The 15,578-nt window shown below is 36.5% G+C and overlaps 1 protein-coding gene across 1 annotated transcript; it reads left to right on the forward strand.

Annotated features, from left to right (window-relative positions):
• The first annotated feature begins 827 nt into the window (after positions 1-827).
• On the forward strand, positions 828-12,078 carry LOC103700072. Its single transcript, XM_039115258.1, has 2 exons — positions 828-949; positions 11,442-12,078. Exons 1-2 carry the CDS (start codon positions 828-830, stop codon positions 12,076-12,078), a joined length of 759 nt encoding a protein of 252 aa, XP_038971186.1.
• The last annotated feature ends 3,500 nt before the right edge of the window (positions 12,079-15,578 follow it).

The raw sequence follows: 15,578 nt of genomic DNA on the forward strand, positions 1-15,578 counted from the left end.
AACTTCTGGTCCACCGCTTCATGGTTTTTTAATTTCCGGTCCCTAAGTTACTGTTTCCTTTAAAATATAGTACCCAAAGTGCCCCCAGGTTATGTAAGTACCCCCATGTTACCGGAAGCGGGAAAAAAAATATCTTGCGTTCTGTTTTCTAACCGGAAGACACTCTATTTTTCTCTATCGAAGATGCTCCCAAGTAAGCTTCCCACCTGCAGCCCTTAAGCGTAGATGCCCCTGGTGATCCCACGGAAGATGTTTACCGAAAATGGCTTTGGAGGAAGATTTTGAAACGGAAAAAAAGGTGAAAAAATAGCTCGCAATAGGGTACGCATTTTGTCTCCGTTCTTCTCTGTTCTTCTCTATTTTGTCTTTGCCAATGGAGATTGTTTGGTCTGGAAAGAGACAGGCACCCATTAGGATGGATGCTAGACGGATAGGGAGAGAGCATGTCGAGCCTTTGTGTTGACCTAAAAACGTTGAGACTCCCTCTTATTTTTTACCTGTTCCCTGTTTGAGAGAACATTGATAGTCCCTCTTTCTCTGTGTAGTGAGACTCTGCTCCACTATATTCCTAAGTTTGTTTGCAATTCGGAATTATCTGTTCATTGCCTCCTCTTTTTTCCCTTGTTATGGCTTCGGAAGACACTGCTAGCTCTGTTTTTATGGCCATTTGTTGTTATGGTAGCAAAGCTGTGATTATTTCCATCTCAAAAGACACAATTCTTGATCAAATTTTTAAGAAAATAGTTGAAAGATGGAGACATTTATCTTCTACAATGATAGAAGTTAAGTTTTATATTCCAAACAAGTCTAGAATGCTTGTTACGCTCATGAGCGATAAGGATGTTCGTAACATGCATCAAATACACGTCAACTTAAATGCCAAGGTGATCGAGATGGTTGTTACTCATTCTCCAACCTTGATCGAAGGTGCTGCTGTGGTAATTGAGAGGTATTCCGTTTTTAAACGTTTAGTTTGTGCAACGGATTTGAGTAATGAGGATGATAGTGTTATTTTGATGATTAACAAGCAATTCTCTAGAGTATGCTATAAGTTAAAATTGATACTTCATTTATAAGTTCATTGCTCTCAGTACATTTGCTTAATTGGAAATATATATATGGTCTTGTTCATTTGGATGAAACTAACCTTGAGAATGCAGCAAAGTATGGATTGAGTCGACCCATAGGTTGATTGGGTCGACCCCGGCACATCGAGGAATTATCTGGCACACTCCTGCAAAAACAGCACAAATGAACAGTGAGTTGGGTCGACCCAAGGTAAGCAAGAGTCGACCCAACCTCCAAAGAACCTCAAAATGCAAAGGAAGAATGCTCTCTGGATTTACTGAGAGGGTCGACCCAAGAAGAAGTTGAGTCGACCCAAGTAAACCTTGAGTCGACCCAAAGAAAGGTTGAGTCGACCCAAGTGAAGAAAGGCTGAAATTCAAGGCTCTGAATTTTCTGAAGCTGACCTTGGGTCGACCCAAAGAAAGGTTGGGTCGACCCAAGGCAACAGAAGGCTGAATTTCAAGTTTCTGTGTTTTCTGAGAGGGTCGACCCAAGAAATGGTTGAGTCGACCCAAGTGAAGGTTGGGTCGACCCAAGGACAGGTTGAGCCGACCCAAACACGGGCTGAACATAACGGCTAGTTGTGCAGAAATGCTTTTTGGACTCCCAACGGCTATAAACGGCTAGTTTCTTCAATCCAACGGTCAGAAAGGACTATTTGGAGGTTGGAGAAGTATTTAAGAGGGAGTATTCATCAGAGGAAGCAAGCTTTTAGGAAAATACATCAAGTACATTCAAGAGAGAACCCTAGCAAGGCAAGCTTCATCCAAGGGCTTCATTCAAGAATCAAAGAAAGGGGTTGAGCAGATTCAAAGAGGCATCAAGAGCTCCATCCTCCCTTGAAGAGTGAAGCATCCTTGACAAAGAAGAGAGAAGCTACTTCAAAGCGATAAATATTTTCTAACTCTTCTTTGTAGTTCATATTGTTTCATTTGCTCATTTAGGCGTTTGAATCTTTCTTCTTGTTTATCAAACTACTTGTAATAGGTTGTTGGTGAACCCGTAAAACCAACATAGGTTCGTTGGTGAGCCCGTAAAACCAATATAGGTTTTTGGTGAACCCGGAAAACCAAAGTGTATAGGTTCGTTGGTGAGCCCGCAAAACCAACAAAGGTTTTTGGTGAACCCGGAAAACCAAAGTTGTATAGGTTCGTTGGTGAGCCCGCAAAACCAACAAGGTTCTTGGTGAGCCCGGAAAATCAAGTGTATAGGTTCGTTGGTGAGCCCGTAAAACCAACAAGGTTTTTGGATTGTGAGCCCGGAAAACAATCCAACTGTAATCCGCAAGATTATAGTGAATTCCCAAGGGTACGCTTGGGGAGTGGACGTAGGTGCTAAGGAGAGCACCGAACCACTATATATTGGTGTGTTTGCATTGTGTTTGTGCTTTCATTTTCTCTTGCTTTATCTTCTCTTCTTGCATTAGATTAACTCACTTAAATAACCTAAGAGAGCATCCATCGCACTTAATTTAGAAAGTTTTAAAAGTACCAAAAATTTAGAAGAAACCAATTCACCCCCCCCTCTTGGATTGTCACCTTGGGCAACAAGTGGTATCAGAGCCAGGTTCTCTAATAGTACCCATTGATCTCACAATCAAGAGTTAAAGATCATGACAATCCAAGTGGGATGTTCTATAGGAGAGGGACAATTAATTGATAGACCACCTCTATTTAATAGCACAAACTACACTTATTGGAAAGCTAGAATGAGGATATTCATTCAAGCTTCAAACTATGAATTATGGTACATCATTACTAGAGGCCCTCACTCACTCTCTCACACTATTAATGAAAAAGACTTAGCACAATTGAATGCTAATGCTATGAACATACTATATTGTGCTATCCATGAAACTGAATTTAATAAAATCTCTGCATGTTTATCTGCTAAGGAAATCTGGGATACTTTAGAAAATATTTATGACAATATTCTGTTTAGCTCACATATGCTTCAATTACATACTAACAGTGAGCCTGCAGAAAACGATGTTGAATCTCCCAATCCGGAAGAAAGAACAACAAATGAAGAATTCGGTGATGAAAACAAAGATCCATACCCAAACACCGAAAAATTCAAAAGCTTCATAAAGACAAAGAAGAAGAGGAAGCAAGAAGAAAGTAAGAAAGAGATAAAAAGGAAGAAAGCCTTGACCAAGGAAGAGTCAAGCAAGAAAATAAAAGTTAGGAGCAACAATGATGATACTAGCTCCAAAGAAGTACAAGGGGTAACTAACTTGTGCTTTATGGCACAAGAAGATAAGGTACAATCTGAATCTACTCTTACATCAAATGATTTTCAAGAAGAATTTTTTTATGATGAATTATTAAATGCTTTTCATGAATTGTATTGTGAATGTAGAAAACTAGCTATGAAGAATAAAAATTCTAAGAAACTAAATCTAAAAATTTCAAAAGAAAGAAATTCTTTTGCTGAAATACAAGACAAACTAAATTCTGAAAATGAAAGCTTAAGGTTAAATTCAGAACAATTGATTCAGAAAAATCAGAATTTAATTAAAGAAAATCAAAACCTAAATGAAGAAATCAACCAATTAAAATCTTTTATTAACAAATTCACTGTAAGTTCAGAAAAATTAAAAACGATGTTTGAAAGCCAACATGCTGTTTTTGATAAATCAAGACTTGGCTGGATTCCTTTGCTCAATAATAAAACCCTAAAGAAAAAGGTTATCAATTTGCCAAGCAAACCATCAAATAAGATAACTTATTTCAAATATAAAAAGATTGGGCATAAAAACTTTATTTATGGTTCTAATTCGAATAAATCAAATGGTAAAGTTATTACGATTAAACAAATTTGGATTCCAAAAGGAACCATATGCACTAACCCTCAAGGACCCAAGCAAGCTTGGGTACCCAAAATGAAAAATATGAGGGTATAGATGTAGGTGTGCCAAGCTACCCATGGAACAAATGAAATTTTCATACAAATGGGTGCATTGACACATAATTAAAGATAAGTCTCATTTTATTCATTAAATTTAGTATAAGGTTTAACATTCTACTTCGTGTATTGAAATTATCTTTTTTATGAAATTACGATACTCTCTGCATCAAAGTTTTTAAATGCCTCATATGTTAAATTTTATCTCAACGAGTTTAGCATGAAACTTTCTAGTGCTTGCATCATGATAAGAAAACAATGAATGGATATATATATAACCTTCTTCTTCAAGTTTACAAAAATCTAAATTTCCTCTCTAGTATAAACACTTGATGCTGATTTCATACCTTCATGTTAAAACTTTATTGAGCATAATACTTATGAAATCTTATTTCATTATTTGTGAAGGTATGAGTATAATTTATCATAATATCACTCATTCCTTATGTGATTATTTGAAATATATTATGATTTACTCTATAAGTCGCATGTATGCATCATATGTTTCAATCATAAATGATTAATGTGTCGTGATCATAATGAAAATTCTACTAAAAAGTTTTATAACAATGATTTTTTTTGTAATTCTCAAGACTATTCAAAAAATCTAAGATTAATAAATCTGATCTTTAAAGTGTCTCATTTAGTATAATCACTGTATCCTTGATTGAATGATTAATATCCTTACATAAAATTATCTCGAATTCTATTGATTAATGTTAACACGTCATGTTTAATCTGAGCATAAAAATATTCTAAAAGTATGAATATTAATTCCTTTGAACCATCTCCCATAAGTCAAATATAAAATCTTAATTAATCTAAAAGAAAATTGCCTATCTCTCTAAAACAAGATTATTTGTATTGAAAGCCGAATCATAACCAGAATTTTGATAGAAATAACTATTTAAAATAACTTGATTAAAACTTAACTGGTATATCTTATTGATAATTATTTTAAGCAAATAGAATCTAAGCTAAATTGCTTCTGAAAATAAAAAAAAAATTGGTTTGACTTTGATAAATCTTCCTATTGCCTCACATGGGTGTCCTTGAACCATATTATTTAATAAAATTATCTCTTTAGTTCAAGTGACTTGTGCTTGCTTATATTTAGACAATCTCTTGAGTAAAGTGACTTAATATTCAATTATTGTCATATCTTATGTTGAGTCATCTAGCTAAAGAAATATATTGTATGAATGTTTTGTATCTTGAAGAAACTAATGACTTTCCTTCAAGAAAGAAAAAGAGTTTATTAATGATACAGGATTTATGAGCAAGAAATTTCAACTTGAAGGACACCTTGATGAAAGATACAATAAACATTCCTTTGCAAACAAAAAAAAGGAGAGAGATTTTCTTCAGTCAAGGGTGTAAAGAATCTAAAAGGTATTTGGCTTGAAGAATGCTAAATACACTGGTAATCTAAACTCTTCTCTTGTGAGTTAGTTGAGCAAAATCAATAATCTGAAATTATATGGTAGCATGATTAAACCTTTAATTGCTGATCATCTTGATATCATGCTTCATTCTCATGCTAGTGATGATTGTTTCATGGTGTGATTAAATTGAAGTTTACTTTTTCCTATATAATGCATAACCATGAAATACACAAGTTTATGCCTCAAATCTCTAATTCAAAATAACTTGTGATAAGCTATGAATCATTAGGCATAATGAAAATGTTGTTTGCATGATATATATTTATATGCAGCATATTAGATTAATTCTTTATTCTGCTCTTTCATGTAACTACTTGAAAATAACAAAAAGAGAGAGAGATAAAGAAAAAGAAAATGAACATTGCTCAGAAGAAGTAAAAGCTAAGTAAATACTCCAATCTTAAGTAAAAGCAGCACAAGCATAATATATTCAGCATATTTGTGAGACTTGTGTGAACATTCTTTTGGAAGGGATAAAATCCGTAATTAATTATATTTAAATAGGAAGAGTTTGGAGTGAATATCTTGTTGCTAAAGAGAATAGTTTAACATTTCTACATTGCTCATTATAGGGATGGTGCCAATGGAGAGGCTAGTGGTAGTACCCGGCACTATTTGACCCAACTATTCGGTGCAGGGCATATTAGGGACGGCACAAGAGGGAGGCTAGTGGTAGTACCTCGTGCCCCTTCCAACTCCACCGGATAGGGAGCAAATAGAATATAGAGCATAGAAAAGTAAAACCGAAAAATAAATGAAGATAATCAAAATGTTCATTGAATGGTTAAAGAAAGAAATTAAAAATTTGGGGAATGAATGATAAATAAATAAAAATATATAAGAAGGTTGTGAAAAATCAAATGAAGTTTGAATCACTTGAAAACACACCTTAAGGATAAAATCAGTGCTAAATTGTATTTAAATAAAGGAAATTTTATTTGAAAAGAATTGATTTTGATCCATGACATGCTTGTTATGTTTTGCATATTTTGAATTATGTGTTTTCAATATTCAAATAGCAAAGATCTTTCCTAGATATAACTTGTAATGCTTTATGCCTATAAATTTTGATTGAAACATGTTATTACCAACAACAACATCATTTTGTTTTAATGAATATATTTTGAAAAATAAAAAAAAATTTAATTTGAATTTGCAAATTAGGCAAAATGGATTGATTCTGACATATCTTTTATCTTGCCTAACATTAGTACATAATATCCTCCAATTTGTACTAAAATTCAATATGAATTACAAAGATTCTGGATGTGCTCTAATGTTCTTGAAATATGTGTCTTCAATCTTAATAATTTAAGATGAGCTACAATGTAGAAGATGCATATCTCAAATTACAACTTTGAAAGCCTCCTTGAGAATCTTTATGAAATTCAGAATCTGATTTTATATAAAAGCTTAAACTCAATATGAATTTCTAGATAAAATTACAGCTTAAGAAAAATAGAATAATTCTGATGCCTTGATTGCTTGCCCCGATACGCATCTGAAACATATCATTTCTTATCTTCAAAGTGTACTAATATTGGTCTGAATGATGTGTCTTTTGATGATCTTGATTCCAAACAAATATTTTTAATATATGATTTTATTTTGATATTGAAAAGATTTATTGTGCTTCATATATACATTGCTGAAAAACCTTGATTAAGAAATTGAGTTCTATAAATACATATACTTCAATGATCATCTATATATTTTCTTTCTCTCCTACATTGTTAAAGACTTTCATCAAAATATATATGTATATATATTATTAAAAGAGTGAATGATCTCAAGTCTAGAAATATTTCAGCTCACTCAAATGATTCTTAAAAGAAAGAAAATGTAAATGCTTTTGAAAGAATTTGAGCTTCAAATGAATCATTTTCTGATTAATATTTCAGTACATTTTCTCAAAGATTAAGAGGAAGCATAACTTGTTCTTAAAAGATTAAAAAGAGTGATTGCTATAAATTTTGAATAATTCTAGATCACTCTACATTCTTGATATCATAAAGGTTCAGTTTTATTCACGTTTATCATTAAAATCTGAAATTCAACTAAAGATAAGAGAAAGAATACTAAATGTAAAGTGGTATTAAACTTTGTGCTTCATTGAATATCTTTTGAAAGTTGGATTTTTATCTGTACTTAATTGGCAAATCACTTGTTTTGAAAACTAAGTGAAAAGGATTCCATTTGTCTTAGTATTGGAAATTTACTTTGGAATCTACTAATGAGCTCTTATTGGCTTGCACTTTAGTGTTTCAATCATGAGCCAATTCATTTTAATTGATTTTGATGCTATGATCTTTAAAGGAGTAAAAGAAAGTCTTTAAGAGAGGTTTAAAAGAACTTTCAAAGCCCTGAATTTTATATATCCTACATTGCATAAATTCATGTCTTGGTATCTATGCTCCAATACTTTTATATCATGAAAGAACTTTGAAGTCATTAAGAATTAAGGATTCAACATAATCTTATATTTTTTGAGTATATAAGTTTTGATCTTTATCTGCTCTTATACTATACTCTAAAAATTAATTAGATTGCTCTCATGTTGCTATATACTTAATATATTAAAAAAAAAGGAGGATATTGGATTTTCATTCGTGCTTTCTTTGAATATTATTCTTGATACTCCTTGAAATAACTTGAAAAAGATTCCATCTACACTTGATTTCAAAACTATCTTTGGAATCTACATTTAGAGATCACTTCTGGCTTACATTCTAAATATCTCATTCCTAAAGCCAAACACATAGAAATAAGATATCATTTTATTAGGGATCATGTGCAAAATGGAAACATATGAACATATATGCACTGAAAAACAATTAGCCGACATATTCACAAAACCCTTGAGTGAAGATAGATTCTGCACGCTAAGAAGGAAATTAGGCATATGTGATCCGTCTTATTAAAGAGATATAAAAGGAAGCAAGCAATCTCATGATACATTCCTCTCATTTCTAAAAAACCTATGAAACATGAGTCAAACTTGTAATCTATAGATTCCTTACTCATGTATCATTGTCCCATAAAGAGTTTATAAGGATTGGAAGCAAGAAAAACATTTTAGAAGCAAAACGGAAGAGAAAAGAAAAATTCTGCACTTGGGTCAACCCAACCCAGAATAGGGTCGACCCAACGTTGAGTCGACCCAAGAAATTTCTTGAGTCGACCCAACGTCGGGACCCCACTGTTAAAAGGGGGACCCGTGAGCTATCTAGGGCACTGTTTACCCTTTGTCCTCTTCCGAAAACCCTATTTCCCACTCTCAATTAGAGTCTCCCTAGGCTGATCTTAGCATCTATATTTAGAGCCTAGGCTAGAAATCTAGTTCTCGTATGTATCTTGCCTTTTCTCATATGTATCTTGCTTTTTCTCTTATGAATCTTGTCTTTCCCTTATATCTTTAAATCTTGATTGTGGAACATTGTACTTTTCATCATTTTGAGCATTAATATATGAAAATGTTCCTATTTTGATCAATGAAGTCTGAAGTTTGTTCTTTATTGCATCTTTTCCCATATATATGTTTTTGATGATAACAAAAAGGGGGAGAAGAGAAGGAAAGAGTATATAAAGGAGAAGAGAAGGAAAGAGTATATAAAAGAGAAGAGAAGGAAAGAGTGTATAAAAGAGAAGAGAAGGAAAGAGTATATAAAGGGAGAAGAAAGAGTATTACTTTTGTGAGAAAGAGTGAGTAAAGAAGTTATGAAAAGAAAAGAGAAATAAATGGGCAAACAAATTGAAAATCATATAAGAAAGCTTACATATCTAAGGGGGAGCAATTTGTAACAATGAAAATCATCAAATCAAAAATTTCTATCATAATTCAGAATTTGGCACATATAAATTCAGAATTTGGCACGCTCCTTTCTCACCCCGATACATAAGCTGAAACTCTTATTTTATCTCAAATTTTTGAAGTTTCATTGCTAATGAATTATAAATGAAAGGGGGAGCCATTCAAAAAATCAAATTGGCAAATTTTGAATGATATAGGGGGAGATTTCACTTATATATATGAAAAGCTGAAATTCTGAAATTCAATCCCTTTTATAAACTGATTTTAAAGACAAGTATCAATAGGCTTATACTCTTTATTTTGTAATCATCAAAAAGGGGGAGATTGAGGATGATAGTGTTATTTTGATGATTAACAAGCAATTCTCTAGAGTATGCTATAAGTTAAAATTGATACTTCATTTATAAGTTCATTGCTCTCAGTACATTTGCTTAATTGGAAATATATATATGGTCTTGTTCATTTGGATGAAACTAACCTTGAGAATGCAGCAAAGTGTGGATTGAGTCGACCCATAGGTTGATTGGGTCGACCCCGGCACATCGAGGAATCATCTGGCACACTCCTGCAAAAACAGCACAAATGAACAGTGAGTTGGGTCGACCCAAGGTAAGCAAGAGTCGACCCAACCTCCAAAGAACCTCAAAATGCAAAGGAAGAATGCTCTCTGGATTTACTGAGAGGGTCGACCCAAGAAGAAAAGTAAACCTTGAGTCGACCCAAAGAAAGGTTGAGTCGACCCAAGTGAAGAAAGGCTGAAATTCAAGGCTCTGAATTTTCTGAAGCTGACCTTGGGTCGACCCAAAGAAAGGTTGGGTCGACCCAAGGCAACAGAAGGCTGAATTTCAAGTTTCTGTGTTTTCTGAGAGGGTCGACCCAAGAAATGGTTGAGTCGACCCAAGTGAAGGTTGGGTCGACCCAAGGACAGGTTGAGCCGACCCAAACACGGGCTGAACATAACGGCTAGTTGTGCAGAAATGCTTTTTGGACTCCCAACGGCTATAAACGGCTAGTTTCTTCAATCCAACGGTCAGAAAGGACTATTTGGAGGTTGGAGAAGTATTTAAGAGGGAGTATTCATCAGAGGAAGCAAGCTTTTGGGAAAATACATCAAGTACATTCAAGAGAGAACCCTAGCAAGGCAAGCTTCATCCAAGGGCTTCATTCAAGAATCAAAGAAAGGGGTTGAGCAGATTCAAAGAGGCATCAAGAGCTCCATCCTCCCTTGAAGAGTGAAGCATCCTTGACAAAGAAGAGAGAAGCTACTTCAAAGCGATAAATATTTTCTAACTCTTCTTTGTAGTTCATATTGTTTCATTTGCTCATTTAGGAGTTTGAATCTTTCTTCTTGTTTATCAAACTACTTGTAATAGGTTGTTGGTGAACCCGTAAAACCAACATAGGTTCGTTGGTGAGCCCGTAAAACCAATATAGATTTTTGGTGAACCCGGAAAACCAAAGTGTATAGGTTCGTTGGTGAGCCCGCAAAACCAACAAAGGTTTTTGGTGAACCCGGAAAACCAAAGTTGTATAGGTTCGTTGGTGAGCCCGCAAAACCAACAAGGTTCTTGGTGAGCCCGGAAAACCAAGTGTATAGGTTCGTTGGTGAGCCCGTAAAACCAACAAGGTTTTTGGATTGTGAGCCCGAAAAACAATCCAACTGTAATCCGCAAGATTATAGTGAATTCCCAAGGGTACGCTTGGGGAGTGGACGTAGGTGCTAAGGAGAGCACCGAACCACTATATATTGGTGTGTTTGCATTGTGTTTGTGCTTTCATTTTCTCTTGCTTTATCTTCTCTTCTTGCATTAGATTAACTCACTTAAATAACCTAAGAGAGCATCCATCGCACTTAATTTAGAAAGTTTTAAAAGTACCAAAAATTTAGAAGAAACCAATTCACCCCCCCCCCTCTTGGATTGTCACCTTGGGCAACAAGTAAGTTTGCTAAAATAATATTTATCCTATTGTATGGACAGTAGCTCATCCCATTGTGCTGAAATTAGTTCGAGAAGGAAAAAATTTTCGAAGGGTAGCTCAAGTAATTTTGGTCAAGTTGTTGAAGAAACAAGAGCCGCAACTGAAGAGGAAGCAAATCAAAAAAATTCATTGGATGATTGGAAAAATAGTATAGAGGGCGTTGCTCAGGAGTTCATGAATGTGAAAACTCTACATGACACCATTCGCAACTATTGCATTGCAAATTGCAGAAATTTTGTCTTCGTGAAGAACAATTGTGATCGAGTTACTGTAGATTGTGTTTATGAAGGTTGCGAATGGCGTATCCATGCTTCTCGCCTTGGGAATGGTGAAAAATTTGCAATTAAAAAAATGCACTATAACCACACATATGGAGGAGGGTTGCAAGTGCGGTCTCATCCAAAGGCTTCAAAACGTTGGATATCGAAAATTGTTAAAGATCAACTTCAAGATATGCCGTTATATAAGCCGAGTGATATTGTAAATGATATTCGTCGACAATATGGTGTTGAATTGCCGTATCATCAAGCTTGGCATGGTAAGGAGGTGGCTATGATGGATCTTTATGGTAATAGCTGGCTATCTTATGAGCGGATTCGCTGGTATTGCGATGCCATTCTTCAGATCAACCCCGACAACATTGCAGAGTATGAAACAATTGAAGGTCGATTCAGACGTCTATTAATTTATTTTCATGCTTCACTAATGGGTTTCATAAAAGGATGTCGTCCTCTGATTTTTATGGATGGCATATTTATAAAGCATAAGGATGGAGGTGTACTGCTTGGAGCCACTTCCAAAGATGGAAATGATGATATGTTTCCTATAGCTTATGATGTTGTAGATACAGAAAGTGATGAAAATTAGGAATGGTTTTGCCGGTTTCTGAAAGAAGCTATTCATAGTTGTAGTAAGTATCGGGGTCAACAGTTCACATTTATGACAGATAGACATCAGGGAATTATTAAATCCATGCCGAAGTACTTTCCTGATTCTTACCACTCATATTGTATACGTCATGTGAAAGAAAACTTCAAGAATCAGGTTTGCATCGTCATATTATGAATAATTTAAACTATAAAGTATCTAAATAATATAGCATGTGGTATATCTGATTTTAATTATCAATGCAGGTCCTTGTCCATTATCGTGCAGCTGAGAGAAAGAGGCTCATTGATTTACTAAATGTTGCTGCCTATACACCAAGGCTTAGTGTATTCCAAAAGCTAATTGCAAAGCTTACATTAGAAGCCCCTGGTGCTACCACCTTTCTCCTACATGCAAAGCCGGAGCATTGGGCGAATGCTGTATTTTCAGGTCCACGCTGGGGCATCATGACATTGAATGTGGCAGAGTCTTTTAATAGTTGGGTCATGGAGGCTCGTCATCTTCCTGTGCCTCAGATGGTTGACCATATAAGGATCCAAATAATGCAGATGATGCATGAACGGCGTAATCGAGGACATAACATTCAATCCCAACTTTGTCCGGATGCTGAGAAAGTGTTGCATAAAAATGCTGAAGATGGTCGGAGATTAGCTGTATTTACGTCCAACATAATGATATATGACGTAAAGGATACGAACTACTCATGCAAAGTTGACCTGCAGATGTGCAGCTGCTCTTGTGGCGAGTGACGAATCTACCGCATGCCATGTAAGCATGCTTGTACATGCATCGAGAAGGCCGACAGATCACTATACCAATTCACTGACAATTGCTTTCAAGCTGAATTGTATAGAGTAACATATGCCGAAGCAATCATTCCAATTTCTGACATGGAGAAGCCCCAAAGTGCCTCTGAAGAGATTCACATTCTACCCTCTATCAGAAAGACACATCCTGGGAGGCCTAAAAAGAAGAGAAGACCTTCGCAAGTGGAGTCAATACGTGAAATGAGATGTGGACGATGCGGAAAGGTTGGGCACAATACAAGGACTTGTAATGAGGTCATCAACTAAAGAATATGGAGATTATGAAGAATGTATCGAGATACCTGCAATGTATTTTCATATTAGTCACAGCATATTAACTGGGAATCTCTTGTATTGATGTTAATGAAGTGCAAACTGAATTGTATATTTTGATTTTTTGTTAGATTTTGATTTTTGTACTTCAAACTGGAATGCAGTTAAAAAATTGTTACAAACATGTAATGATACACAGTTAATCAACAGTTGGCATAGCATTCCACAGCAGCTCACACAATTACAATAGTTGAATTTGGCGTGGAAAAATATATATTGACACCTAAAATTACGTTTCCTGGCTTCCCTGCGACTTTACCTAACTGTGGAATTATCTGAAACTCTTAACGAGTCGACTCCGAAACTAATGGAGTTGACTCGAGCTGTCCAGATGTCGACTCGGTAGGAAAAGAGGTCGACACTTAAGCTTGGCTGAGGTAAGAGCTTCTCTCTGTCTTTGTTCTGTCCCACTTAACGGGGCGACTCGCCTTTCACCGGGGTCGACTTGAACTGCCCAGAGGTCGACTCAGAACTCCGTGAGGTCGACACTTAGGCTTCGCTGATTTCGGTAGCTCTCTGTCTTTACTTTGCGCCACATAAGGGGTCGACTCGCCTTTCACCGGGGTCGACTCTCACTGTACAGAGGTTGACTCAAAGTTTCTGAGGTCGATACTTAGGCTTCGCTGATTTCGGGTGCTCTCTGTCTTCGCTTTGCGCCACGTAAGAGGTCGACTCGTATTTCACCAAGGTCAACTCGCACTGTACAGAGGTCGACTCAAAACTCGGTGAGGTCGATACTTAGGCTTCACTTATTTTGGCTGCTCTCTCTCTTTGCTCTATGCCACCTAAGGAGTCGACTCGTCTTTCACCGGAGTCGACTCCCACTGCACAGAGGTCGACTCAAAACACCGTGAGCATGACACTTAGGCTTCGCAGATTTTGGCTACCCTCTGTCTTTGCTCTTTGCCACTTTAGGGGTCGACTCATCTTTAAATGGGGTCGAATCAAAATGTGGCAGTTCGACCCAACTCACCATGGGAACACAATTAACTTGTCTGGAAACACAGTTAACTTATTTGGGAACACCGTTAAGTAGTCTGTGAACACAGTTAACTTGTCTGGGAACACAGTTAACTTGTTTGGGAACATAGTTAAGTAGTCTATGAACACAGTTAAGTAGGTGTCTGGGAACACAGTTAACTCGTCGGGAAATACAGTTAAGTTGTCTGGGAACATAGTTAATAGCTGTCTGGGAACACAGTTACGCTGTCTGGGAACATAGTTAAGTAGTCTGTGAACACAGTTAACTTGCTGTTTGGGAATACAGTTAAGTAGTCGGGGAACACAGTTAAGGAGTCTGGGAATACAGTTACGCTGTCTGGAAACACAGTTAACTTGTCTGGAAACACAGTTAACTTGCTGTCTAAAAACACAGTTAAGTAGTCGGGGAACACAGTTAAGGAGTCTGGGAACACAGTTAATAGCTGTTTGGAAATACAGTTAACTTGTCGGAGAACACAGTTAAGGAGTCTGGGAACACAGTTAAGTTATCTGGGAATACAGTTAATAGCTGTCTGGAAACACAGTTACGCTGTCTGGAAACACAGTTAACTTGCTGTCTGAGAACACAGTTAAGTAGTCGGGGAACACAGTTAAGTAGTGTAACTGGGAATACAGTTACGCTGTCGGGGAACACAGTTAACTTATCTGGAAATACAGTTTAGACGCTATCCCGAAACCAGAGAAACCAAAGGGTCGACCTCACAAATTGTCGGGTCGACCTCGGCACCGATTGAGTCGACCTCAATGATATGTGGAGTCGACCCCATAACCCTCTCAAAGTATTCCATAGAGCACCTGCGTACGCAGCCAAGCTAGGAGTCGACCTTCCATCAAGAGGGAGTCAACTCCATTTCATAGGAGTCGACTTGGGGAGTTATTCGAGTCGACCCGTAACTCGAATAACGAAATAAAACCTCGATTGAATCGACTCCTTTCCTTCTATTTTCGTGGAGTCGACCTAATTTCTTCCTTTCCCGTGCTTCTTGCTTCTCTCCGTTCCCTCTGATTCCTTGCTTCCCTCCTCTCTCTCTATCATCCATTCTTCGCCATGCCGAGGAAGCAAGTCGTACGGTCTTCAAAGAAGAGAAGTAATGTTCCCGAAGCTCCCGAGCGAAGGTCCAAGGCAAGAAACGATGTTCCTCCTCCTCCTCCGCATGCTTCACCTTCTCCTCCTAGGCAAGTACCCTTGGTAACCCCTTCTGTTTCTCTCGGTAGGAAAATAGATTTCGATTTCTTAAAAGCCGAGGGTTTTACCATAGGTCTGAAGCTCTAAGCCATGGGTTGGGAAACCCTATGTTCCCTTAACATTCCGACGTATCCGAACCTTGTTCGCCAATT

This window comes from Phoenix dactylifera, chromosome 17 (assembly GCF_009389715.1).
Source record: "Phoenix dactylifera cultivar Barhee BC4 chromosome 17, palm_55x_up_171113_PBpolish2nd_filt_p, whole genome shotgun sequence".
NCBI lineage: Eukaryota > Viridiplantae > Streptophyta > Magnoliopsida > Arecales > Arecaceae > Phoenix > Phoenix dactylifera.